Genomic DNA, 27,154 nt, shown 5'->3' on the forward strand with positions numbered 1-27,154 from the left:
TTCAGCTGGTTTCATTCTCCTTTAATAACAGAAAATAAATACATATATTTATTGCTTTTAGATTAGAACACACATTTCATAATTCATTAAAGGACAAGTCCATCCCCAGCGAAAAGTTGATTTGAATAAAAAGAGAAAAATCCAAGAAGCATAACGCTGACAGTTTCATCAAAATTGGATGAAAGTTATGACATTTTAAAGTTTCGCTTAATTTCACAAAACTGTTAAATGCACATCCCATCGGTATGCAAATGAGGGGACTGATGACATCACTCACTATTTCTTTTGTATTTTATTATATGAAATATTCTCATTTTCTACTAGTTTCCTGTGAAAAAAAGTTTTATTTCTCGCTGAAAGTGTTGAATTACCATTGTTTAAAATTGTATGGTTCAGTTAAGTTGGTCCTTATTGTCAAATCTGTAAAAATTGAAATATTCTATGATTCAAACAATAAATAACAAAAGAAATAGTGAGGGACATCATCGACTCTGTCATTTGCATGTGATAAAATTGTGCATGTAACTATTTTTTGAAAAATAAGCGAAACTTTAAAACGTCGTAACTTTCTTATTTTACATCCGATTTTTAACCAACATTTTTTCTGGGGTGGACTTGACCTTTAAGAATCTGTGCAAAACATGTAGACCTTTTCAGGGGGGGGGGGGTACTCTGATATTCTTTAGAAATTCACACACTAATTAGTTTCAAAATGTCTTACAATTATCGATATAAAATGGCAATTTCATTTTTAAAAAGATATAAAAATCTCAATATAGCACACAAGCATTGTAATTAGTAATTTCATTATAGACAACATACATTAGACTGTTCAAAGTAGGTTATATATTAAAAAAAAACATGATGATAGACAATGTACATATAACTACAAAACAGTCCTGATTGAAACAAAAAATACCTGAGATTCCAAACTGTACATAAATGTGTGTATATATACATAGTATATAAGCAACAAGATATATTTTGGAAGATCTCGATGATGGTGGTGGTGATGATGATGAAGATGATAGACATAGTGATGATGAACTTGACAAAACTGATGATACTTATGATTAAAATGACCCTCATGAAGATGATAATGACAATACTTCTGGGCCCCAGTTAATAGACAATTGATATGATAGCAACTCCTGTTGGAGTGTCAACTACCACGGCATCAGTGAAAATTCTGCTTCCTGGTTGGCTGTTCCAGTGAAAGTTGTCAATCCAGCAAGAGTTGCTATCATACATGGGCAGAAATACCAGGGGGGACGTGTCCCCCTACTCAAAATAGTAGGGGGGGACACAATATCAAATGTCCCCTATATGTGGCCTTTTATGATGGTAAGAAATACATCATTGAAAAACGAAATAAAACATTTTTCTTTAGGACGAGATGACCTTACTTTTGGGATGATAACCATTTTATTTTTTTTGCTTGTCAAATTTATTTTCGTCGAAATGACTTTAAATTTGGGGTAATAACCTTTTTTTTTTTTTTTTTTGCTTGTCAAATGTTCCAGCCCCTTGTCCCCCCTACCTTTTGGGAGAGATTTCCGCCCCTGCTATCATAGCAACTTTTATGAAATGGGGCCCAGAATATAATGATGATCTTGATATTGATGATCACGAGTACAATGATAACGATCCAATAGCGATGCATATTGAAGCGTGGGCATCTCAAGAAGCAAAGCCTTCACCTTGAGTAAATTATTGCATTTACATACCTGCTCATTGCATGAATATCCATGCTATCTAGAATCCATAGTCACAAACATTCAGACACCAATTTTATTTTGCACATAAAACTTAGTTTCTAATCTACAGGTTGATACAAATTTATGTCCTCCAAGTTAAATTTCCTATATTATGAGGACTAATATTAATATTACTCATAAGAAAGGTTCACCAGTCGTTTCTAAAGTCACTCTTAATTTACGTACAGCTTTATGAAACACCCAAGAGCAGCACATGCTTAATAGGTCAATTTACAAAATTAATATTACAAAACAAATAAAAGAAAAATGTAATAACATCATGATTTGAATGACATTTAAACCCAAAATTTTCCTTCTAAATTTAATCACAGGTATGTGTCGCTATAAGCGTGGACAGACAAGCAAAGTTCCTTGCATGATATGGGGCAAATGTCCCAGATTGGAATAGTGTAGAGCAAAATGTGCCTTCATATATTCATACAGTCTTTACACTCCTAAGCTCAATACTGCCATGTTCGTGTTAACACACCCTCCAAATGGCAGACAAAACCAACTCCACAATCACAAGAGTCTGCCGACCGATTCTGTTCACCTTGCTTCAAGGTTTTCATCCATGCGAGAAACTCTACTCATCTGCACATGGTAAAAGTGGTACACTTTACATAGACAACATAAGGTTGATCGATTAATCATCAATGCTGCAGTTACATTTCCTCTACAGCAGCCGTACGGCGGGTCGAAAACAGCTGTTTTATTCAAACCACCTATATGTAGCTGGGGGGCGATACAAGCTTCCGAATGTCTACGACCCGATCATCGACCATTACGTCACTAAGGTCAAATCGGGTCACATCGCTGACGAAGGTTGCAGTTAGCAGCCGAAAATTTCGAGGGAACTCTTCGTTATTTTCTGTTTTTTGTGTTGTGAACCAAAGTTCAACAAAATCGTTATCTTTTACCAACACAGATGAACTTTCATGATCGTAAATGTTTAAGCTGTTTTCTACTCGCCCTACGGTTGCCATAGGGAAAATGTGACTGGGCCATAAAGCTTTTGCTTTTTTTTTAGGTCCATCCACTTTAAATGTAATGCTCAAGATTGTATTTATACTTTTTGTCTATACTTATGTAATCATTTTATACTATTTGGGAATGAGTTATGTTTTGTATTTTGATTGATTTGTGGAAAATAAATGAAATGAACTTATTCTGGCACTTTCCTGGGGCCCGTTCCATAAAGGACCTGCAACTGTTGGCAGCTACCATGGTAACAGGGCTCAGCAGCCAATCAGAATCAAGGTTGCCATGGTAGTTGCCATAATGGCAAAGTTACAACAGTTGTAACTCTTTATGAAACGGGCCCCTGGACAGTACTTTGGTAGGACCTTTGTATAGAAAAAATCAGTCAGGTTGGTCTGAACAAGGAGGATACTAAAGACAGAAAAAAGTAGAAGGGAGGGGCTTCATGGTGCGAGAGTTGGTAACCGTTTGCAAGAAGAACAGGTTGACTAAATAATGATGATAAAAATGACTTCAGCATTCTATTAATCGCAATGTGACTATAAGCCTCATATACCAGTATGTGCATTACATTAAAATCAATTCCAATCTTCAAAAGTACTACAAGTATGTTTACACTCACTGTTAGTTAGCAAAGGATACAAACATACATGTACATACATTAGCTGCATCAGCTTTCAATAAAAGCATTACCTTAACAAAACATTGTGAATTTATTACTAGGGCTTTAAAAAATTCCTGCTACAGTGTTTATATTTCCAGTAGCCCTTTTGATGCTTTCATAATGTAGATCTACCTCTTGATTAATATTTTTTACATTTTTTGTAATTTTTTTTCAAACACAAGTGCACATATAGTTAGAAAGAATGCATATACATGTACAGTGTATAGCATTTTCATTTACTTCAATACAGGATAAAAGAGCAATGTGGGTTAAATTACTTGCTCACGTGCAGAGGTGCCGTGGCTTGGGATCGAACCCCAGACTTTCAAAAGTCCAGTCAGGCGCCTTAGACCACTGGGCCAAGGCACATCTCCAAGCTGAATACTAGTAATTACGTGGACATGATTATGCAAGATAAGAAAGAGAATAAATCCATTATTCCACAAATGGCTGTAAGTATGTAAAAATTGTAGACACTTACGATGCCACAAAAAAGTTGTATGATGATCGTAGCAAATGAAATGAGACATTGCATATTGTACAACGCCTACTTAGCTTGAGCAGCGTTAGTATACAAATAGCGAATAGGCATGAGTGCGATGGTGCGAGATTTCGCATGAGGTGAAAGAAAGATGCTCTATTCAACGAGGTGTTAGCCGAGTTGAATAGAGCGTCTCTTTCTTTCACCGAATGCAAAATCTCGCACCATTGCACGAATAAGAATGTTCTCTATTTGTGTCGTACAACGCCTCGGAATTTAGCAAAAATATGAAGAAAAAAAAGGGAGCAAAAATATTGAAAGCGAAAAGCAAAATCCCACAAGCGCACATGACCTTGGGCAGCATTGCGCATTTAGCCAGCAGGCTTATACGCGTATTGCACCTTTATTTTAACTGAGCGCAATGAATTAAATCGTACTGTGACGTCATCTCTTAAAGCCGTGCAACGGTACATTTTGGATGGTACGTCTTGTGTGCAACGGTACATTTTGGATGGTACGTCTTGTGTGCAACGGTACAAATGTTTGACATTCAGCCTCCCATTTGCTTGTGTACAACAAGCTACAAAGTAGGCGTTTTACAATATGCAATGTCTCATTACATTTGCTACTATCATCATACAACTGTTTTTGTGGCATCGTAAGTGTCTACAACTTTTACGTACTTACAGCCATTGTGCATTTATTATACAAAATAGTGTTCAGCCTTGTGACAACTTTTATTTTAATTTTAATATCTAAAAAGTGATATATATCTTTTTCTGTACAAACAAATACTAATATTGCAAATCCATTAAAGACACATTGTGACCTTGTCAAATAAGACATCATTATGGGTGCTTTCAAGTCTGGTGTTAGTGCAAGTTTTGGTGTTGGATGCACAAGTTAGATTGCCTAATATAGCAGCAGCAATGGTTTCACAGTACCCTACTAATTCTAACATTTTTTTCTTTCTTCTTGCTTGTTTCCCATTTCTGACACCATGTTTCTTGTGTTTCCTCTAAATTCTCATAGTTTAGCTGCATTACCGACTCATGATTAATAGATTCTGTCCAGCATATACATGCTGGAAGAGCTGCTTTATTCTAGCCTTGACTTAAACTGTAACAACAGTCGGCACTTGAAACAAACAGCAAGGCTTGTCCCAAATCTAGTCTTCTTATTCTTACTTTTGCGCTGAGTTGATATAAGAACAGGCCTAACAACAACCACATAAGGTTAACACCGAACTTGAAATCAGCCAATGTATAAATCCACACAATAAATATATCTTCTATACATGTGCATTAAAACTATGTTGTGTATCGACATTCATGGCTGTCTCTGTTCCAACTAGGACACTTATTACGCTTGCATAGACGTTTTATTGAGGCAGATATCACACACTTCATCAAGGTGAGTCATCTTAGGCCAAGTATCTTATTCGTTTGGTCAGCTCGCGGCATCCCGTATCATACTGGATAAGAGGCGATATTTTCGCAGCGTCTCTGCATCGCTGTCGTGAGCGCTAAGGAAGGCAGTCATGGCATCTGCGACTTTGTCGGACCAAAAATATTGCCCTGTAGGGATCAAAACAGAAAAGAAAGGTATGAAAATAATACACAACATCATGGGCATTAGTAATGCACCTTTCATACCAGAGGTAGTTCCTGCTACCTCAGAAAAAAAAATGCTCAGGACGTAGCGCCAATTCCGTTGTTTTAAGAAAATTGTCCTGTGCATGCTATGTCCGCCCCACGCCCTTGTTAGTATACAAATAATGAATGTGTATGCATATGCAATGGGGAGAACATTTTCATGAGATGAAATGTGAAAAGTTCCATTCAAAGAGGCGTTCGCTGAGTTGAATGGAACATTTTCATCTTTCATCGAATGTAAATATTCCTTCCACTGCACAAAAATTTACATTCATTATTTTTTTTTATATAACTCATATAAGTTACAAAGTTTTTAAAAAATATAAAAGAGTAATAAAATAGATAAAATTAAGATTAGGTAGGCCTATTTCCAGCAACTCTTTTTCTCTGACAATTACTAGTCGACCTACAGCGGATTCCCCCTCCAGCCCATGTATCGACAGCTCATCAGCCCTTTGCTTTAATTCTTTTGTGACGCGCATAGATTCATGGATCTGTCGAGTGCGCACAGTCAGTCTAGTTTGATCTGAGCTAACTTCATGCGCGCAAACACACACACAAAAGGGAAGTACATGTAGGCATGCACGTGATTAGTGATACATACTAGAGGGAGTGCTAGCGTACCGTGCAATCGAAAAATAGAAAATGCACGGTCACCGTGCAAAGGAAAATAAAAAAATGCATGCAGTAATAATAATTGGGATTTATATAGCGCTTTATCAATCTACGACTGTTCAAAGCGCTTCACAATTATCATTACCCGGTCACTGGATTCATAGCATTTCAAGCAGCCTGTTAGGCGCAAACTTGCTAAACCAACCATAATGACGGTTGTTTCCTACCGGTACCCAATTAGCACAAAGAATGGACCAAATATTGAACACCTTTCAATCAATCAGATGGCAAGAATCTTTGTTTGAGTTATATAAAAGCTGTTAAAGTAGGTCCTCAGAAGGTTCTTACTGGATTATTACTTGAGGCTCATCAATCACAGTTTACCCACCTTTCATATGATCAGCAAACATCTGAACCTCGTCTACATGCATCCATCCTGGCGGTGCCTCCACAACGATGCCCTCTATTGTTGCTTGGTAGACATGCACGGTGACTTTGATGGCCCCTCTCCTCTCCGATATACTGAATCGAGGGGTCTTACCGTAGACCCAGTCCCAACTCTAGAATGGAGAAAGAAAAAAAACGCTTGTGTGAATTTAACATCAAGTTTTCAGAATATCATCTTTACTCAGGTAAAACAAAGGAACACTGAACCAAGAAGTTTACAAGAAACCCGGGCCCATAACACATTGAAGCATAGAACAAGATTCATTATCAGAATATGTATGCATTACCAATTGCATTTAACCCTATCTTAACTGGGCTATTTCAGATCAGGATATACGGGGGGGGGGGGGGGGGGGGGATCTCGGTCGGTGATTGCGTGATCGCTGCGAAAATTTGCACGTGCATAGAGCCAGATGTAATCTACAAGACTATATAGTAAAATTGTCCAAAAATTAATTCTTTATATTTTTTTATTAATTAATTATGCAAATAAGCGTATGAAATTTGCCATTCAATTTTTTTTTTTTTTTTTTTTTTTTGCCTTTAACTCAATTTATATAGCTAGTAGAATGCTAATTTTTGTGGGAGTATCAATTATTACATTTCTAAAAAATATCCACTAAAAAAATGCAAAAATATAATAATTTTCTTATGTATTTTATTGTTTTTTTAAATCCTTATGTATTTCTTTGTTCTTTTCAAACCTATGTTTTTTATTCTTTATAAGTCTCCAGATGCGGTAACCACAAGGTCTGGGGTTCAAATCCCATTGCAGCACTCGCGTCAATCGGCAAGGCATTTATCTGCATTTGCGACTCTCCACCCAGGTGTAGTAAATGGTTACCCGGTAGGAAGGACTTCCTTGAATGTTCGAGCTTCCGATCAGGATAGCCGTGCTAAAGCCGGAGTAATAGTATGCAGTACGTGGAAACATTTGTATTAACCCTTATCTAACGGAGAAGGGGCAATTTGACCCCCATCCCTCAACAAATTTTGTCACAACGCCATCGCACAAATTTGTTTTACTGCACCGCTTTCTGATTTTTTACTTTCAAGTCTTGCGCATCTTTTGACACCTGTCAGACCAAAAATTGCTCAAACACGTGATTCTGCGTAGAAAGTCAATGCAAATTGGGTTTTTCAACCAAAAATCATAAATGAATGATTATTTTTACTTTTGTTGGTTTAAATGGATTTAATTTATTCTATTCATGATCACAAGAGGGTCCCTGACAGAGTTCATCCCCAAAAATAATAAAAAACAAAGAAAAACATGAGAATTTTTTTTTTTGATATAAAATATGTAAGAAATTGATTATATTTTGGCAATTTTTTGGTTGATGTTTGTCAGAAACGGAAAAATTGATACTCTCACCAAAAAATTATTATATGCTGGTCTGAAATTGCCCAGTTAAAATAGGGTTAAGTGCTATATAAATGTTGCATATTATTATTATTATTTGAAAAAAAACAATTCTTTGTTTTTAGCTAAACAATAGACTTTGTTAAAACCAGCTAGGCACCAGACAGGATCTCTCATTTAGAAAGAAATAACACTTACCCTTAACACATTGCATAAGACAGGTATCCCTTTCCACATGTCCTCATCTGTAGGGTTGACTTCATAGAGCTGGATGAGAAATTCAAAAAATCATAACACTGTTTAAAAACACAGAAAAGGGTCAGTTTCCATGGAGACAGCAATCCACTTAATACTTCTCAGGAATATTAAAGCCCCCTTATTTCCAAACTTACAGGGGGGGGGTCAATAAATATTCCTGTATCAATCTAGGGATGGGGGCCCATGATGCAATGATTTTCCAATATTTGGCACTTTTCAAAGTGCTCCCTGAAAACAATTTCCTTTTTAATCTAAATGTACAAAAACTTTTTCTATGCAGCTGATTACTAAAAAAATGATTCAGTTAACAATGGTTTAAAGTGTCCAAATGATTCCCATGATAAAAAGAGTTTGTTTAAGGGCAATTCTGGTCACGTGTGACCGAAACTATGAAAAACTTGACTTTAATTAGTGTTAAAGCTAGAAATTTTAGAAATAACTAATTATGATGATGCACAGGTATTTCAAAATGAAATTAAACTTTCAAAATCAGACTTCTGAAGTCACACATGAGACTTCTATTGACCTCTGACCTTTAACCTGCAAATTGGAGACAACAAAAAATATTTCCAAATTATAGCTGACTAAACATATAAATGTTATATAACCTTTGAATTGCTAAATCTCTAGAATTTTTAGATTTATAACTAATTAAACTCAAGATTTGTCATAATTTTGGTCACACACGTGACCAAGAATGGCCCTTAACCCTTATTAAACTGGGGGGGGGGGGTCATTTTGACCCCCCTCGACAAATTTTGCCGCTACGCCGCCGCGCAAAATCTTTTGATCGCGCCGCTCGCTGACTTTTTACTTTCAAGTCTTGCGCATCTTTTCAGACCAAATTTGCAACGCCCAGGAACGCGGTTCCAAAATTATGCGATATTTTGTAAGTACATGTTGGTCCCAAAATTGCACAAAAACGTGATTACGTGTACAAAGTCAATGCAAATTGTGTTTTTCAACCAAAAATCATAAATGTATGATTATTTTTAGTTTTGTTGGTTATAGGATTTATATTATTTTATTTGTGATCGCAAAAGGGTCCCCGACAAAGTTCATCGAAAAAAACAAAGAAATACATAAGAATAAAAAAAGAATAAGATACATACATGTAGGAAATTATTAATTTTTCTGCAATTTTTTTTTAGATTTTTGTTTAATAGCAATGTAAAAATCTGTATGTTCACCAAAAATTAGCATTCTACTAGCTACAGTATATAAATTGAGTTAAAGGCAAAAACATACACAAAAAACCCAAATTAGGGCAAATTTCATACGCTTATTTGCATGATTAATGAATTAAAAAATATAAGCAATTACTTTTTTGAAAATTTTACGACAGTCTTGCAGTTTACACAATGTACATCCCGCTCTACGCGCGTGCAAATTTTCGCGGTGATCGCGCAATCATCGGCCGAGATCTGAGGGGGTCTGAAATAGCCCAGTTAAGAAAGGGTTAACAGAACAGGATGCGAATGAAAAAAAATATTGCATTTTATCTAGATAAATGTTGTAGGGTACATAAATGCATTAGTAGGCACCGTTTAAACCATTGGGATTAATAGCAACTCATCACCTCATATTTCTGCTCCATGTAATTATGCCCCATTAACAATCACAAAACCGATTGCAATGTATATTTGAGTGTTGTTGTCAATGCCTAAACTCTGAAGGCCAAGAAAAAGGCTAAGGCATGAAAACCACATGACCAAGGTCACAGTGTGAAATCCCCCAAACCATTGCAAGCTCAGCTGTAGCAAGAAAAGATTGCACTGCGACATTTTGTGACTTTTCTCCTTCAAGTCTAGCGCAACTTTCAAGACTAAATTCACGATGCAGGGGTACGCGGTTCAGGGCCCTGTCTTACAAAGAGTTGCGATTGATCTGATCAATCGCAACTATGGAAAGCCAGCAAAGTCAACATATAAAATGCATGTTTGCTCAAATTTTTTCTCTACATACATGTATGAATGTATATCCATATATTCATTGATTTCTTGACAATTTGGTGTGTTCTCCTTTGTTTACAAAGGACATTTTGCAAATTTCCTGTAGAAAAAATTATGACACTGATGGATTTCCATAGAGTTACGATTGATTGGATCAATCGCACTCTTTGTAAGAAGGGACCCAGAAGTTACACAACATTTCAAAAGTGCATGTCAGACCCAAAATTGCTCAAAAACATTATTTACAATGTACAAATCCACTGCAATTTCTGGAAGAAGCTTATTAAGTGCATAGCACATCAAGATACTTTTTACTGATTAAAAGCAACTGATTTCATGTTATTTAGGACTGAGTCAGTGTGGCAGACAAGTGCATGCGCCAATTTTCGTCGCGATCGCTTAATCAACAACTGAGATCGGGGGGGGGGGGGGGGTGGGGTACATGTATATAGGGTTAAGGCCGAAGCACAAAGTCCAATGCTCAGTCATGCTAACGGCCAAGGAATAAAATTCCAAGGCCAAGCATACAGGCGCTGCAACATTTGTTTCTTTAGTATTTTTTACTTAAGTTACATATGCCAAGACAAGAACTGACAAATTTCCATACAGAATTAGTAAAACAAAGTTAATTGCTTGTAAATGATTGAATCCACATCACCAAATAAACTTACTTTATTTTGCTCCGTAGCATCACTCTTCACTCGAAACATATTAGCACCGAGATTTGCATTCTGACAGATATTAAAACAAATTTTGAAATCACTACGTCTATTTTTTGTCACACATGTACTTTGTACAAGGCATGGTACTTCTCGTTTTTAGCACCTCTAAATATTCATTATTGATTATTATCATTTTCATTATCATAATTAAATACTATACCCAGTAAGTCAGAAAAGACTTTACATCTTAAAAAATTGCCAATTTACAGAAAAAGAAACATGAACACTTAATTATCATATACATCCTGAAAGTTTTATCATGCCTCATATAATCAGGGTCCCGTAACACAAAGGTTAGCGAATGATCGTACACTTGATTTTCACGATTGATTGTACATTGTAGTCAATGGAATCAATCGTAGAAAAATGTTCTACAACCATTGCTAAGCTTTGTGTTACATGCATCTGATGTATTTTTAATTGGTACATGTACACACTTGGACAATCACCCTTACACAATGCCCTTATGTTGTTTAGGGAATTTTTGCACGCATACAATGCAAGAAAGTGTTGCATTAAGGGCCTCCTTGCACTGACACAAGGTATTCTTTGATGTGATGAACAATTCAATTTGTTCAGAACGAAAGGCATCAATGCAATGAATGAATCCAGATCTTATGAAGTCATCCGACATGAGGTGCAGTAAACTTCATTGCAAAATACATGAGAACTTACTCGTGACTCTTTGTAAGGACTGTACTGTCTGTAAAACTCATTGCTGATGCATTTCACGAGGCTGTCATGACATATCGCCGGTTCAATATCAGCCAGGTTCTTCACTTTGCTGTGGATACTTGGTGTAGCTTTACTATTCAGGCCATCCTAGCATGGGGGAAATGAGCAACATTATTGGAAGTATATTCATACCTGACTTCAGAAATGTTCATGGGAAACAGTATTTCACTGAAAAGTCAATGAGGGAAGTAGGCACAGTTGTATTTCTGAATTTGCTTGGTTTTGGCTATACATAAAAATTGCGTATTTTGGTGTTCATCAATTGCCTGTGCAGTATCGGAGCGTATCCCTAAAAAGGACCGATATCCCATAGGCACTCATGACGGACAGATTATAAAAGGCAAGTCAATAAAGCCTTTTGCAAATTCCATAAGGCTCCATTTCCCCAAGACTTGCCATTTTATAGTCCCTTCAAACAAGTGGAACACTCTTGGCAGTCTTGCTTTACACTTCACAAATCAATATTCAGTGGTGCTCATAAGTTAGGAAACCCTACCAGAAAATTAACATATTTAAAGTGTTGCAAATTCTGATAAGCTTTTGGTATTTAATTGTCAAGTCGGGTGATGAAATAATTACATTCAATATTGTTTGTATCGCTGGGCTCGCCGAACATTGTAGTGTTGTTGTCTCCATTCAACACTCGACATGAAGGAGTGTATTTTGTGGTGGGGTTCACTAACATTTGTGTACAACTGTAATACATGTAGTTATTTTACTGTCTACTTTACAACAAGTAGACATTTTAATCCCTCTTGGCTTGAGGTCTTTTACTGGCCTTACTCACACTAACTTCCCTTTGTGTCTGCCTACTCCTTTTCTTTTATCCCCTTCACTAACCTGATTGGTCTTCTCTACTCACTAATGCCCCTTTTGTCTCCTTGTTTCTAGTGTTGCTGTAGCTTGTTTGTGGTCTATATTATGGTTGTTCCACTTTATATGTTTGTCATTTTGCCTCCGACGAAGATTCTGCTAGGATCGAAAGCTTAGGCCCCTTTTTGACTTTCTAATTTACTCAATTGGCTCTCTTTTATTAGATAAGCAGTTTTCAGCAGCTTCTTTTTGCCATTACTTTACAACAACTATGGTAATGACAGAATTCATGAGTTAACTGCTGAATATTACCTTGCTAACATGTAGCATCTCCTTCAGTCTCGTTTTGTCGACACTATGGAGGAGGGTGCAATGGTGATAGGCTATTTTACGACCAAGTTTAGAAGATGTTCCCGAGATGTAAACAGCATTGTTAAGGAGCACTAAAGATTTTTAAAAGTAATGAATTGGTGCATATAAAACATGATTTCCACTGTCGACCCTATCACAACTTTTGATCAGTACCAACATCGGTATCATCACCATCATCACCACCACCACCACTAACACCACCACCATCATCATCATCACCATTATCATCATCACCATAATCATCATCACCAACACCACCACCACCATCATCATCATCACCACCACCATCATCACCATCATCATTATCATAATCATCATCACCAACACCACCACCACCACTATCATCATCACCGTCGTCATCATCATCACCATCACTACCACCATCATCATCGTCATCATCACCTCCATTTTCATAATTACCACCATATCATTATTATCGCCATCATCATCATCATCACCACCACCACCACCACCACCATCATCATCACCATCATCATCATCATCATCATCACCACCACCACCACCACCATCATCATCATCACCATCATCATCAACATCATCATTATCATAATCATCACCACCACCATCATAATCATCATCATCACCATCATCATCATCATTATCATAATCATCATCACCAACACCACCATCACCACCACCATCATCATCATCGTCATCATCACCTCCATTTTCATAATTACCACCATATCATGATCATCGCCATCATCATCATCATCACCACCACCACCACCACCATCATCATCGTCGTCATCATCATCACCATCACCACCACCATCATCATCATCACCATCATCATCATCATCATCATCACCACCACCACCATCATCATCATCATCATCATCATCATCACCACCACCACCACCATCATCACCATCACCACCACCATCATCATCATCACCATCACTACCACCATCATCATCGTCATCATCACCTCCATTTTCATAATTACCACCATATCATTATTATCGCCATCATCATCATCGTCATCATCACCTCCATTTTCATAATTACCACCATATCATTATTATCGCCATCATCATCATCATCACCACCACCACCACCACCACCACCATCATCATCACCATCATCATCATCATCATCATCACCACCACCACCACCACCACCATCATCATCATCACCATCATCATTATCATAATCATCACCACCACCATCATCATCATCATCATCACCATCATCATCATCATTATCATAATCATCATCACCAACACCACCATCACCACCACCATCATCATCGTCATCATCACCTCCATTTTCATAATTACCACCATATCATTATCGCCATCATCATCATCATCACCACCACCACCACCACCATCATCATCGTCGTCATCATCATCACCATCACCACCACCATCATCATCATCATCATCACCATCATCATCATCATCATCACCATCATCATCATCACAATCATCGTCACCATCATCATCATCATCATCATCATCAACACCACCACCACCACCATCATCATCATCATCATCATCATCACCACCACCACCACCATCACCATCACCACCACCATCATCATCATCATCATAATCATCACCAACACCACCACCACCATCATCATCATCGTCATCATCACCTCCATTTTCATAATTACCACCATATCATTATCATCGCCATCATCATCATCACCACCACCATCATCGTCGTCATCATCATCACCACCACCACCATCATCATCATCATCACCATCATCATCATCATCATAATCATCATCACCACCACCACCATCATCATCATCATCATCATCATAATCATCACCATCATCATCATCACCACCACCGCCACCACCACCACCATCATCATCATCACCATCATCATCGTCATCATCATCACCACCATCATCATCATCGTCATCACCTCCATTTTCATAATTACCACCATATCATTATCGCCATCATCATCATCAACATCATCATCACCATCATCATCGTCATCATCACCTCCATTTTCATAATTACCACCATATCATTATCATCGCCATCATCATCATTACCACCACCAATACAATCATCACCACCCTCCTCCCCTCCTATCACCATCATAACCACCATCATTATAAAGTTCCAAAGGATATTTTGAAGAAGTTATCTACGATAAGATCATCTCTTTCTGACACTGACACAGAAAGATGCGGCCATGTCCTCTTCAAGGCTCTTGAGATCAGATCCAAGTTCTTAGATCTGTTGTAGCGCTCTCGAGTTGAGAAGAAAGTGACGTTCAGGTTTCCCAGATCCTGCAAATTATTTTAAAAAAATAATCAAATCAATGCATGATCAATACAAACCCCCAGGAAATAGACCAATTTTAAATTAGACCTTGTTCCAAATGACCTCTCATATCCACAGATAATTTGAAAGATAGAAAGATGTACTTCATGTACTTGAGCGTGGCTAACACCTTTGCATTTTGGGTATGCATTCTGCTGTCAATTGCCTGAAAGCAGACAAACGCAGTGAAATGCAACACCACGCAATGAAACAAGCTAATACAAAGGTTCAGTCAATATGCAGACTAAACCAGAGGCCTTGCATTCTGCCTTGGTAGTTTGACATTTTTTTTAAACATCTGCAACTGAATGCAACGAAAATCAAAACGAGCACAGATGAGCAACAGCAAACGGGATACGCAGGCATCGTTAGCACTCAATTTTATGACCTTGCTTTACGACATGGAACTTTGTGCAAGCTCCGTTGAGCTCATAGGCAAAAATAAGATTACAACTGCCTAATTTCTGTGTAGTATGCTGCATTAGGCTGTGTATTTTTTTTTTTTTTTGGGGGGGGGGGGTAATGCAACTTTAGATCAGGCACTCATGAAAAAATATAGGTGATTTGATACTTGTTTTTTATTCCCTTTTGACAAACGAACACCTCCAGGAAGCATCAAGTACAAATTTTATACAAATAAGCCACAGTAAAAGGACAAGTCCACTCCAACAAAAATTTGATTTGAATAAAAAGAGAAAAATCCATTTATTCAAATCAACATTTTTCTGAGGTGGACTTGACTTTGAAGTTGAGTTAGTGAATTGCACAATAAAATTGATAGTCCTCATGTAACTTACATGATACACCGTTCCTCCCCCACTCCTTCTTCTGGCCAGCTTGACGTTTGAATTCCAGAGCAGACGTAGGTTGACCTCCGCCCAGGGATTCTGGTGTCGTCCAATCACGACACAGGGATCGTTCCGCCAGAGGATCATCAGCGTTGTGTCAGACAAGTCTGTGTTATTGTAAAGCCTTTAACAGAGTGTAGACAAATTCAATGTTACAAGTGTTCCTGTCAGTACACACAAACATACATGTACAACAAACATGAAAGAGTATACACTTAAAACCCATACAGCAAACTTAAAAAGAATGGTCCAAGCGGGAAATATTTATATCTCAATAAATAGAGTAAAATTCACAGAGCAAAATGCTGAAAATTTGATCAAAATCGGATCACAGTTATTGAATTTTAAAGATTTGATTTATTCCGGTGAACCAATTCTAGGCATGTCTTTATGAATATTCATCAGGTGGGTTGATGATGTCATATCCCCACTTTTCAATTCACAAAGGTGGTTTTGAAAACCCACGGTCGAATCCATGGTTTATGCAGATTTCCTGTATAAATTACGCTTAATTATGTCCAATGCTAGAGCGCGCTTTTGTCACAGTGCGCCAAGTTGACGCCTGTTGCCATGGTTAGATACGCTTTTTTATTTATAAGTCAAATGTTGGAAGAGTGGACTCATTAATTCAAAACAGTGGACTCATGAATAAAGTAGCATGGATATCCACGGCAACAGGCGTCAATTTGGCGCACTGTGACAAAAGCGCGCATCAGCATTGGACATTTTTTAATATACGCGCTAAAATAAGCGTAATTTATACAGGAAATCTGCATAAACCATGGACTCAACCGTGGGTTTTTAAAACCACCTTTGTGAATTTGGGCCTTGGTTTTCTTAATTCACATAACGAAGAGTCTGAAGAGGTGAGACTGTATTGTATTGTGGCTGACTCTACTAGCAGAGCCTTTCGTCTAGTCTCCTCTCTAGACATGGTAACATTGGTTACAGAGTCAAATATGAGTCTGTATTTGCAGACTCCCCTCAAAAGGCCGGGGGGGGGGGCGACATTAAATTGCCACTTGGTCTACAATCCCTTCGCATACTTCTCATTTAGTCTCATCTAAAATGGTCTAATCCTAGTTTGTCTACAATATCTGTATGCCATTTGGTCTAATTGTAAATAAGTCTTATTACCATTTTTTATCTCATTTACGGTTAGACCAGTGATGGTTGGACCAAACTGTAATTAGACCAAAACTGAAAGTAGACCAATAACCATCAAAGTGTTAGACGGAGGAGGGCGTTTCTCAAATTAGTGTGACTTAGAGTCAAGCTTTAAATGCTGATGCACACATGATATATAACGCACAATCTTATTGATTGGTACACATTCAGGGACCGTCATTTTAGCACGATTCAACAAATGCGGTGATGCCTTTTATACCAAACGCAGCTGGGAATTTAAGCGCGACTCTAAGTCACACTTAATCTTTGTGAAACTTCCCCCTGATCTTTAGACCATCTGCTAGTAAACCAAGTGGAAACAAACCACACGGATACATCTACTTACCAGTCTTCTAGCGAGAGGTTTGCATGAACGTCTGTTGATGTTGACACATACACAAGACCCTGTATAATACAAAAAAAAATATTTCAGTATGTTAAAATAAAACTGAACTCCCTTGCAAACAGTCTCCATGTTAAATTGAAATACACATAGATATAAACATTTTGATTGAATTACAATTGTTAGAATGTAGCATACACTGTCAGGGTTCCAAGCTTTTCAAGAAATCAAAATTCCCTGATAATTATTTAAACCCATTCCCAGTTTTGCATGTTTCTTAGTTGTTGCAGTGAATAGCATGTCCTGTCAGTATAAAAACATTAATGTAAAACTAATTAGTACCACCATAAACCAGTCAATCAATGGATGGTGTTTTGATATGCAACAAAATATAACAGAGTCTGACTCACCATTCTTTCGACTTTTGGGCTGATCAAAATTCCCTGATATTTCCCTCATTTGAGGCATTTTTCCCTGATTTGAGATATTTCTAAAATCAAATTTCCTAATTTTTTCCTGCCTGGTAAAAAGTCAAATAATTTTCCCTGATTTCCTTGATGGACTGGGAACCCTGTCTGTACATGCAAAATTTGATAACATGCAATGATGTACATGTACAACCAATGTCTGATAAACGGAAAAAAGTATCTGACCTTGACTTTCTCTGGGTCAATTTTCTTGCTGGCTTGTTTCTGTAGTGTTCTCTTCATGTACGCAAAGGTCAAAGGTCGGTTCTTGAGCAGTGCATTCCCGATGCTTGGGGTTAAGTACCTGTAGAGCCTTAGCGCAGGGAGGGCCATCTTGTGATTGCTACACACAACTTTGACTGTTGGAGAAAGAAATTCATCACATGTTAATTGGCATGATCAAGTTTATTCTACCGATAGGGGAGATCGGAGTTAGTTCGAACGCAGGGTAAATTGAAACATTGTAATTTTCTTTAACGCCTGTAAAATAAATTTATGCAATACTGCCCTCAATAATAGCAATAAATTGAGGGCAGTATTGCATAAACACATTATACAGGCGTTAAAGAAAATTACAATGTTTCAACTTAACCCGCGTTCCAACTAACCCCGATCTCCCCTTCTCCTCCTACAGACATCCTAGTCCGTACTAGCATTCTGAAGTACGGTAAAACGTAGGCCACAGTCTGACTATCCTGAATGCCAAAATTGTCACACTTTTTGTTTGCATTTTGGCGGGTACCAGTATTCTCTACAGCGTTCAATTGTACTGTAGTGACCTACCTCATTATAAATGTTCTATCTGCATATAACTTTCTTCAAACAAGACTGTGTTTATATTTTTTTGCTTCAAACTGCTTCAAAAGTCAACAGACAACTTAGTTCCTTTCACGTATGCAGAATTCTTGAATTTCTTGACCTTGTTTCAAACATTCCTCGTATCATATACGGGAAGTTTTGTATTCAGCACACCGAATGACAATCACATGTCATTATTCAGTTCGCCGAACCTTCTAAAAACCAATTAGAGCTAAACATCATTCATATAATGATAAAACACTACGTTCATTGACAATAAATGACATTTGACCTTGATCATGTGACCTAAGACTTGTCAGTACTACTTGATTACCCCTATATCCACATTTTATAAACTATATTTATAAACTTTGAAAGTTATGACAGCAATCTAATCATTACCTCCAAAATGGCCAAAGTTTAATGACCTCAAATGACCTTTGACTTTGGTCATGTGACCTGAAACTCGGCAGAGATGTTCAGTGATAGATTATCCATACACTTTCAGAGTTAGGATGGTTATTCAACAAGTACTGTACCGGGGGTCGGGACAACTCGGACCACGGGACATCTCGGACCGCGGGCCGAGTTGTCCCACCCATTTCGAGATTTTTTTTCCACAAATTTGCGTCTATTTTTCCGTCAATTCGAAATTTCTTGTAAAGATTTTCTAGAGATATGGTCTGTTGGTAATGTTCTTCACTTTCTATTACTTTTTTTTCGCTGAAGTTAAAAAAAAAGGTGTAATTTTAGGCGTTTTTCGACAGCTTGCGATTCCCATAGGCGCGCGTGTATTAACTGTGTTGGTGCTCGGCTCGGCCCCGCTCAACAACTGACTTGATTTTGTGATCATTTCTCCTCAAGTTACCACTTTTATCGCAGAAGATGGACTTTCTTGTATTCCATTCACTCCATTTTTTCATCACAAGGATAATATTCGGTGTATTTGCACGATTCTGTTAAAGTTTTTCACCTTTTCTCTCTGGTCCAAGTGGTCGTAAGAAGCGAACAACCGATGAACGGTCCGCTGCTCTTCATCGCAATTCTACGTAGCTCGGCCGCCGAAACTGGCGGGGTGGGATTCAGCCCGAATCCCCAATGGAAGTGGGCGTGCACAGTCAAAGAGCTGAGCTTGACTGAGTGAGAGAGAGTGAACTACAGCTTGAAGAAAGGGGTCGGGACGCGTACCTATTTTTTTATTTTGTCTATATTGATTTTCCCTGGTGTAGAGCTTTAAGATTGTAATATTTTAATATGCTTCAATTTCTTTGACTGAGTGTGACTATGGTGTGGATGTTTGAGTCGCACAAAAAATACTTTTACGTGGGTGGGGGCTCGGGGCAATTTCACTCCTGCCCCCAAAATGTGAAAAAATATTTGCGGTGTAGATGTGTGGGCATGCCAGGCTGAGGGTATAGCCATCAATAAAAAATATTTCATTTGGGGGCTTAATTTTTAATTAAACTAATTATTTTTAGACCTATTTATTTTGTATATAAATTTCCTTTTTATTTTTCATATTGAGTTTCCCTGGTGTAGAGAGCTGAGTTTTAAGTTGCAATAATATGCTTCAATTTAGTGGCGTACGCAGGGGGTGGTTACAGGCATTCAGACCCCCTAAATTTTTTTGATACTCAGCCCCCCACCCCCAATTCATATTAATTATTTTTAAGTTTTACAGGATTTAAAATAGAATGATTTAATTCATTGTGCCCCTTTCCATTCCTTGTTTTTTCCTGATATACTTTCTTTATTTTCATTTTTTGGTCTTAAGGGTGGACGTCAGGCTGCCGGGGTGGAATTCAGCCGGAAACCCCAATGGAAGTTGACATACGTGCACAGCCTTCGACTAGCCTGGTCCTGCTGTTATGAATATTATGTTTTTATTTTCAATCAATTTTCTGTTATTTGAGTAAGGGAAACAAGGCGCCCCCATTACAAGCTTGCCCGCTTCAATTGCTCCCTCTTTTTTTTGGAATTCATTTTCCCTGGTGTAGAACTTAAGTTTAGTTCTGTGCCTTTTTGTGGTGTGGCTTACTCAAGTGGTGTGGCTTACTTGAGTAAGCCACACGACTGTTTTGGGGGTGGAATTCAGCCGGAAACACCAATGGTGGAAGTGGACATATGTGCACAGCCTGAGCTGGGAGACTAGCCTGGCCCTGTAGTTGTGAATAATATGGGGGGGGGGGTTTCAATCAATTTTCTGTTTCTGGGCCTAATTTTTTATTATTATTTTTATTTTAAAGGATTAAAAATGATTCAATTGATTTCCATTCCCTGTTCCTCCCTGATTTATTCTCTTCCCATTCGCCTCATTCTCTCCCATTCGCCTCATTCTCTCCCATCATCTCCATTCCTCCCACCATCTCATTATCTCCACCCCTCGATCCTCCCATCATCTTCATCCCTCCTCTCATGTCAATCTCCTCCCATCTGCCCCATTACCTCTATCCCTCTTCCCATCATCTCCATTCCCTTTATTATATCCATCCCTCTCATCATCTCAATTCCTCCCACCATCTCATTATCTCCACCCCTCGATCCTCCCATCATCTTCATCCCTCTCATGTCAATCTCCCATCTGCCTCATTACCTCCAACCCTCTTCCCATCATCTCCATTCCCTTTATTATATCCATCCCTCTCATCATCTCAATTCCTCCCACCATCTCATTATCTCGATCCTCCCATCATCTTCATCCCTCTCATGTCAATCTCCTCCCATCCGCCTAATTACATCCATCCCTCTGATGAGAGGGATGAAGGTAATGAAAGAGATGAGGATGAGCAGAGATAGATTTAAGAAGAAAAATCCGTCCGACGAATGCCGTCATGTAGATTCCATCCCACACGATATTAAACCCAAAACTTCACATATGGCTTGATTTTTGTTCTGAATCATGTTATGTGATGAAAAACCATACTAGGCCCTCCAACTATTTGGGTTCCATTGAAAGAAAAAAGGGTTCATCTTTTTTCCAATTATCAATAAATTAAATTCTTCATTCAATAAAAATGACGAATTTATGATTTTGAATTTCATTTCTTTTACATAGCATGTGGTTTTCTTTTTGATTAAATTTATTTTATTACTTTTTTTTCCATCACTGTATCATGATTTTTGTCTCACCTGGATAGCAGAGTGAGACTATAGGCGCCGCTTTTCCGACGGCAGCGTCAACATCAAATCTTAACCGAAGGTTAAGTTTCTGAAATGACAGCATAACTTAGAAAGTATTTGGACATAGTTCATAAAACTTGGACATAAGATTAATCAAGTATCACTGAATATCCTGCAGCGAGTTTCAGGTCACATGACCAAGGTCAAAGGTCATTCAAGGTCAATGAACTTTGGCCATGTGGGGGTATTTGTTGAATAACCATCATAACTTTGAAAGTGTATGGATCTGGTTCATAAAACTTGGACATAGGGGTAATCAAGTATCATAGAAATGTCACATGACAGGGCTCGACACTAGCGCCGGTCCGACGGTCCCAGACCGGTAAAAATCACTGTCGGACCAGTAGATTTTCAGAAATAGCAAGATTTACTGGTCCGACATGACCAGTAAAAAATATCATTGTCGGGCCAGTAATTTTTCCAAAAATAGCAATAAACAGTAATAAAAACTATTGTTGGGCCAGTAACTTTTTCAGAAATGGTCAAATTCGCTAGTCCAACATAAACATGAAAAATATTCCATGACTCAAATTGCGAACCATTTTCCTCCCGTTAAATTCTGGCATTCACACACAGAACACACACAGAATGAATCGCATGCAATTTTTGATAGGGTAACATACAGTGTACACGTGGCTAGCCAGCCACACAGCCCACATGGTAAATTTCCTACTGGCTGCACGAACGAAGCTTGGCTAACCTCTGGCAGAAATCTCTCACAGAACTGTCAAAATTCACATTTCACACTAATGAAAAGCTCTTATAATGTCCATATTTCCTAAAAATTTGCCAAAATTGGGGTAACTCTGTCATTTGTAAGCAGTAAAAGGAGAAATTTTCACTTCTGTTTTAGTTCAAAGAGATCGGGTTTCGAGTGATATCGTCTGAATACATGATAGCCCCACATATGCATTTGTGTGTGTGTTGATACACTTGGTTTCTTTCGTAGCTAGTACTAGTATATTTTAATTGAGCCAAAAAGAAACTGATAATTTATTTATGATGATAGTTTTAGCTTTCTTCCTTTGTTTTCTTTCAATCTTTCTTTCCTTCTTTTCTTTCAATCTTTCTTTCCTTCTTTCTTTTCAATCTTTCTTTGTTTCTTCCCTCTCTTCTTTTACTGTCTTTCTTTTTTAATTTTCCCTTTTTCTTTGTCTTTTGTTCTTTCATTCTTTCTGTCCTGTTAATATTTTTCTCTATTTCTAATGCTCTTTCTTTTTCTTTCTTTTTCGATTTCCTTCTTTCTTTAATTCTTGAGTCCATCCATCCTATATTTATCTCTTCTTTCTTTCTTCATTTCCTTCCTTCTTTTCCCCTTTCTTTCCTTCATTCTTTGTTACTTTCTTTCTTTCCTCATTCCATCCATCCTTTCTTTACCCTTTCTTGTTTTTATTCCTTCTTTCAGCCCTTTCTCTCTTTCATTCCTTCCTTTCTTCTTTGTCTTTTGTTCTTTCTTTTTCCCCTTTGTTCCATCTATCCTTTTACCTTTTCTTTCTTCCTTTTATTTACTGCTTGCTTCCTTTCCTTTCTTTCTTTGAAGTTTGGTTTTTCTTTTTTGTTCTTCCTTTCATTTATTCTTTTACATTTTTTTTTTATATTGCTTGCTTGCTTGCTTCCTTCTTTATTCCTTCCCAACATTCCTTTTTCCTTCTATCATTTTCCCTTTTCTTGATTTCTTCCTTCTTTCAATCCTTTCTTTCTGTTTTCCTACTTTCCATCTCTCCTTTTACCCTTTCTTTCTTTTTTTATTCCTTCTTTCCTTCTTTCTTTCATTACTTTGTCTTTTGTTCTTTCTTTCTATATTGCTTGCTTCATTTCTTCCCTTCTTTCCTTCATTCTTTTTTTCTTTTGTTCTTTCTTTCCTTCCTTTCCTTCTTTGGTTTTTTTTTCCTTCCTTCACATTTTTTCTTTACTTTTTTCTTCCTTTTATTCTTTCTTTTTTCCTTCTTTCCATCTCTCCTTTTACCCTTTCTTTCTTGTTTTATTGCTTCTTTCCTTCTTTCTTTTTCTTTTTTCATTACTTTCTGTCTTTTGTTTTTTCTTTCTTTATTACTTGCATCATTTCTTTCCTTCTTTTTTTTCTTTCTTTCTTTCTTTCTTTCTTTCTTTCTTTCTTTCTTTCTTTCTTACTTTCTTTCTTTCTTTCTTTCCTTCCTTTTTTTCTTTCGTTCTTTCTTTCTTATTTTTGTTCTTTCTTTCCTTCCTTTCCTTCTTTCTTTCTTTAGTTCTTTTTTTTTTCCTTCCTTCACATCTATCCTTTCTTTACCTTTGCTTTTTTCTTCCTTCCTTCCTTTCTTTTATTCTTTCTTCCTTTCTTTCTTTTTGTCTTTCATTCATTCATTCCTTCATTTTTTTTTTGGGGGGGGGGGGGTAACAAGAAAGGACAGCAAAATAAACTCACGCCTTTTATTAATGTTTTCTTTATTTTTTGGGACCAGTAGATTTTAGGTTCGGACCAGTAAAAAATTGAAAAACTGGGTATCTACTGGTCCGACATGAATAGGTTGGACCAGTAGAAAAAAAGGGTTAGTGTGGAGCCCTGCACATGATCAAGGTCAAATATCATTTAGGGTCAATGAACATAGTATTGTATCATTGTATGAATAGTACTTTTCTAACTGGTACACCTTAAATGATTACATCCATAATTATGATACCAGGAACTAGAAAATGTAGATTGGAAAACAACACTAGGGCAACTTAGTGTTAGATACAGAGTTCAGTTTTCTAGAATGGGTGATATTCTATTAAAGAAAAACAAAAACAACATCACTCCAAAGTTTCATAAGGAACTGCAAAAATTATTTGATAAAAACAAAACCCTCTTCATAATCTGCTAATTGCAATATTGTATTGACCACCCTTCTCCTGTTTTTAAAACCCATGGCCAAAGTCCATTGACTTTTGACCTTGGTCATCTGACCTGAAACTCGCACAGGATAAAAATACTTGATTACTCTTATGTCCATGTTTTATTAACTAGACCAATACACACATAGTTATGACATTAATTCAACAAATACCCCCACCATGGCCAAAGTTCATTGACCTTAAATGACCTTTGACCATTATCATGTGACCTGAAACTTGCACAGGATGTTCAATGATACTTGATTACTCTTATGTCCAATTTTCATGAATCAGATCCATAAACTTTCAAAGTCAAGATGGTGAAGAAATATTGTATACTTGTCATTCAAGTCTTTCACTTACATGCATTCATAACATTGTTCATTGAATGAGTGGGTTAATGCCATGGAACTGCATTCATAACCTTGTTCATTGAATGAGTGGGTTAATGCCATGGTCCATGACCTGATGACCATGGAACTGCATTCATAACGATTAACGGTAACCTTGTTCATTGAATGAGTGGGTTAATTAATGCCATGGAACTCTTGCCATTATGTCAATAATGAATTAAGTTCAAGCTCAAATCAACTACTAATGAGATTCAGGCTTAAATTCAATTTATAAACATGAAGTTTTGTTTTGGGCTGGATACGAAAATCACCAGCGCCAGTGCAATGGGAGCGAGGATTATCGACGAAGCTTCGTTTAGTACGCCAACAGAATCGGGTAAAACTTCAGCTCTGCTTGGCTAGATTGCGAATGGGTGGGGCATCGACGACGACGCGTCGACACAGGCACAGCAGTCCGAATAGTTGAACGTTGTCGTTAAAAATATAGATTGAGAATAAGAATCATATTCTTATTCACAGTTTGCTTGGAATTCGAGTTTAATTTCTTTCTATGACTTAATATCACACAGATCGTATAAAGAACTCGAAAAAAAACTCACCTTTTCGCGAACTAGGAATGATCGATCGCGTGGCGTCCACCGTCGGCACTCCACTTCATATCTATGAAAAGCCGTTTGGTAGGTAAATGCTCTATGCAAATATGGTACGCCGCCTTTCCGTTTGTTTTCTTTATTTTATTTGCTTTTTCTACATTTTTCAGTTTGTGTTATTTACTTAAAATCTATCAAATGATTTAAATGGCCTACCGTACCGTACTTAAAATTTGATGGTCATTCTTTTGCATGCTAACCAAGCTATATTCACAAAGTTACACTCATCGATTTGAATAGTGTCATTAATGGCGTAATGAGTCACGTGTCAAGGAGGTAAACTATATGCACGTGAAAAGGAGCAAAAAAAAACAAGATAATTTGATCGATACGAAAATAACATATTTTTTAGATGAGTCACGTGTCGAGGAGGTAAACTATATACGCATGAAAAGGAGCAAAAAATAAAACATAATTTGATCGATACGAAAATATATATATTTTTTTTACATGTCGAGGAGGTAAACTATATACGCGTGAAAAGGAGCAAAAAAAAAGATAATTTGATCGATACGAAAATATATATTTTTTTTAGATGAGTCACGTGTCGAGGAGGTAAACTATATACCGTGAAAAGGAGCACAAAAAAAAGATAATTTGATCGATACGAATATATATATATATATTTTTAGTTGAGTCACGTGTCGAGGAGGTAAACTATATACGCGTGAAAAGGAGCAAAAAAAAAGATAATTTGATCGGTACGAATATATATATATTTTTTCTTTGATGAGTTACATGTCGAGGAGGTAAACTATATACGCGTGAAAAGGAGCAAAACAGATAATTTGATCTATACGAAAATATGTATATTTTTTTAGATGAGTCACGTGTCGAGGAGGTAAACTATATACGCGTGAAAAGGAGCAAAACAACAGGTAATTTGATCGATACGAAAATAATATATTTTTTAGATGAGTCACGTGTCGAGGAGGTAAACTATATACGCGTGAAAAGGAGCAAAAAATAAAAGATAATTTGATCGATACGAAAATATATATATATTTTTTTACATGTCGAGGAGGTAAACTATATACGCGTGAAAAGGAGCCAAAAAAAAGATAATTTGATCGATACGAATATATATTTTTTTAGATGAGTCACGTGTCGAGGAGGTAAACTATATACGCGTGAAAAGGAGCAAAAAAAAAAGATAATTTGATCGATACGAATATATATATTTTTTTTTAGATGAGTCACGTGTCGAGGAGGTAAACTGTTTACGCGTGAAAAGGAGCAAAAAAAAAGATAATTTGATCGATACGAATATATATATATATTTTTTTGATGAGTCACGTGTCGAGGAGGTAAACTATATATGCGTGAAAAGGAGCAAAAAAAAAGATAATTTGATCGATACGAAAA

The 27,154-nt window shown here is 37.1% G+C and overlaps 1 protein-coding gene across 2 annotated transcripts; it reads right to left on the minus strand.

Annotated features, from left to right (window-relative positions):
- LOC129268437 (lipoyl amidotransferase LIPT1, mitochondrial-like) lies at positions 1-26,044 on the minus strand. 2 transcript variants are annotated; one of them, XM_054905988.2, is made up of 11 exons: positions 25,739-26,044; positions 18,145-18,317; positions 17,495-17,553; positions 15,931-16,105; positions 14,941-15,099; positions 12,756-12,863; positions 11,571-11,717; positions 10,845-10,904; positions 8,162-8,230; positions 6,542-6,713; positions 1-5,460 (listed from the first exon to the last, which is right to left on the minus strand). In XM_054905988.2, the coding sequence occupies exons 2-11, from the start codon at positions 18,289-18,291 to the stop codon at positions 5,333-5,335; spliced, it is 1,224 nt and encodes a 407-aa protein (XP_054761963.2). In that variant the 5' UTR covers positions 18,292-18,317; positions 25,739-26,044; the 3' UTR covers positions 1-5,332. The 2 variants fall into 2 exon arrangements, with proteins under 2 accessions (XP_054761963.2, XP_054761964.2); XM_054905989.2 differs by lacking the exon at positions 10,845-10,904 and having other exon boundaries at positions 1,925-5,460; positions 25,739-25,822.
- Between the last annotated feature and the right edge of the window lie 1,110 nt (positions 26,045-27,154).

This window comes from Lytechinus pictus, chromosome 9, assembly GCF_037042905.1.
Source record: "Lytechinus pictus isolate F3 Inbred chromosome 9, Lp3.0, whole genome shotgun sequence".
Lineage (NCBI taxonomy): Eukaryota > Metazoa > Echinodermata > Echinoidea > Temnopleuroida > Toxopneustidae > Lytechinus > Lytechinus pictus.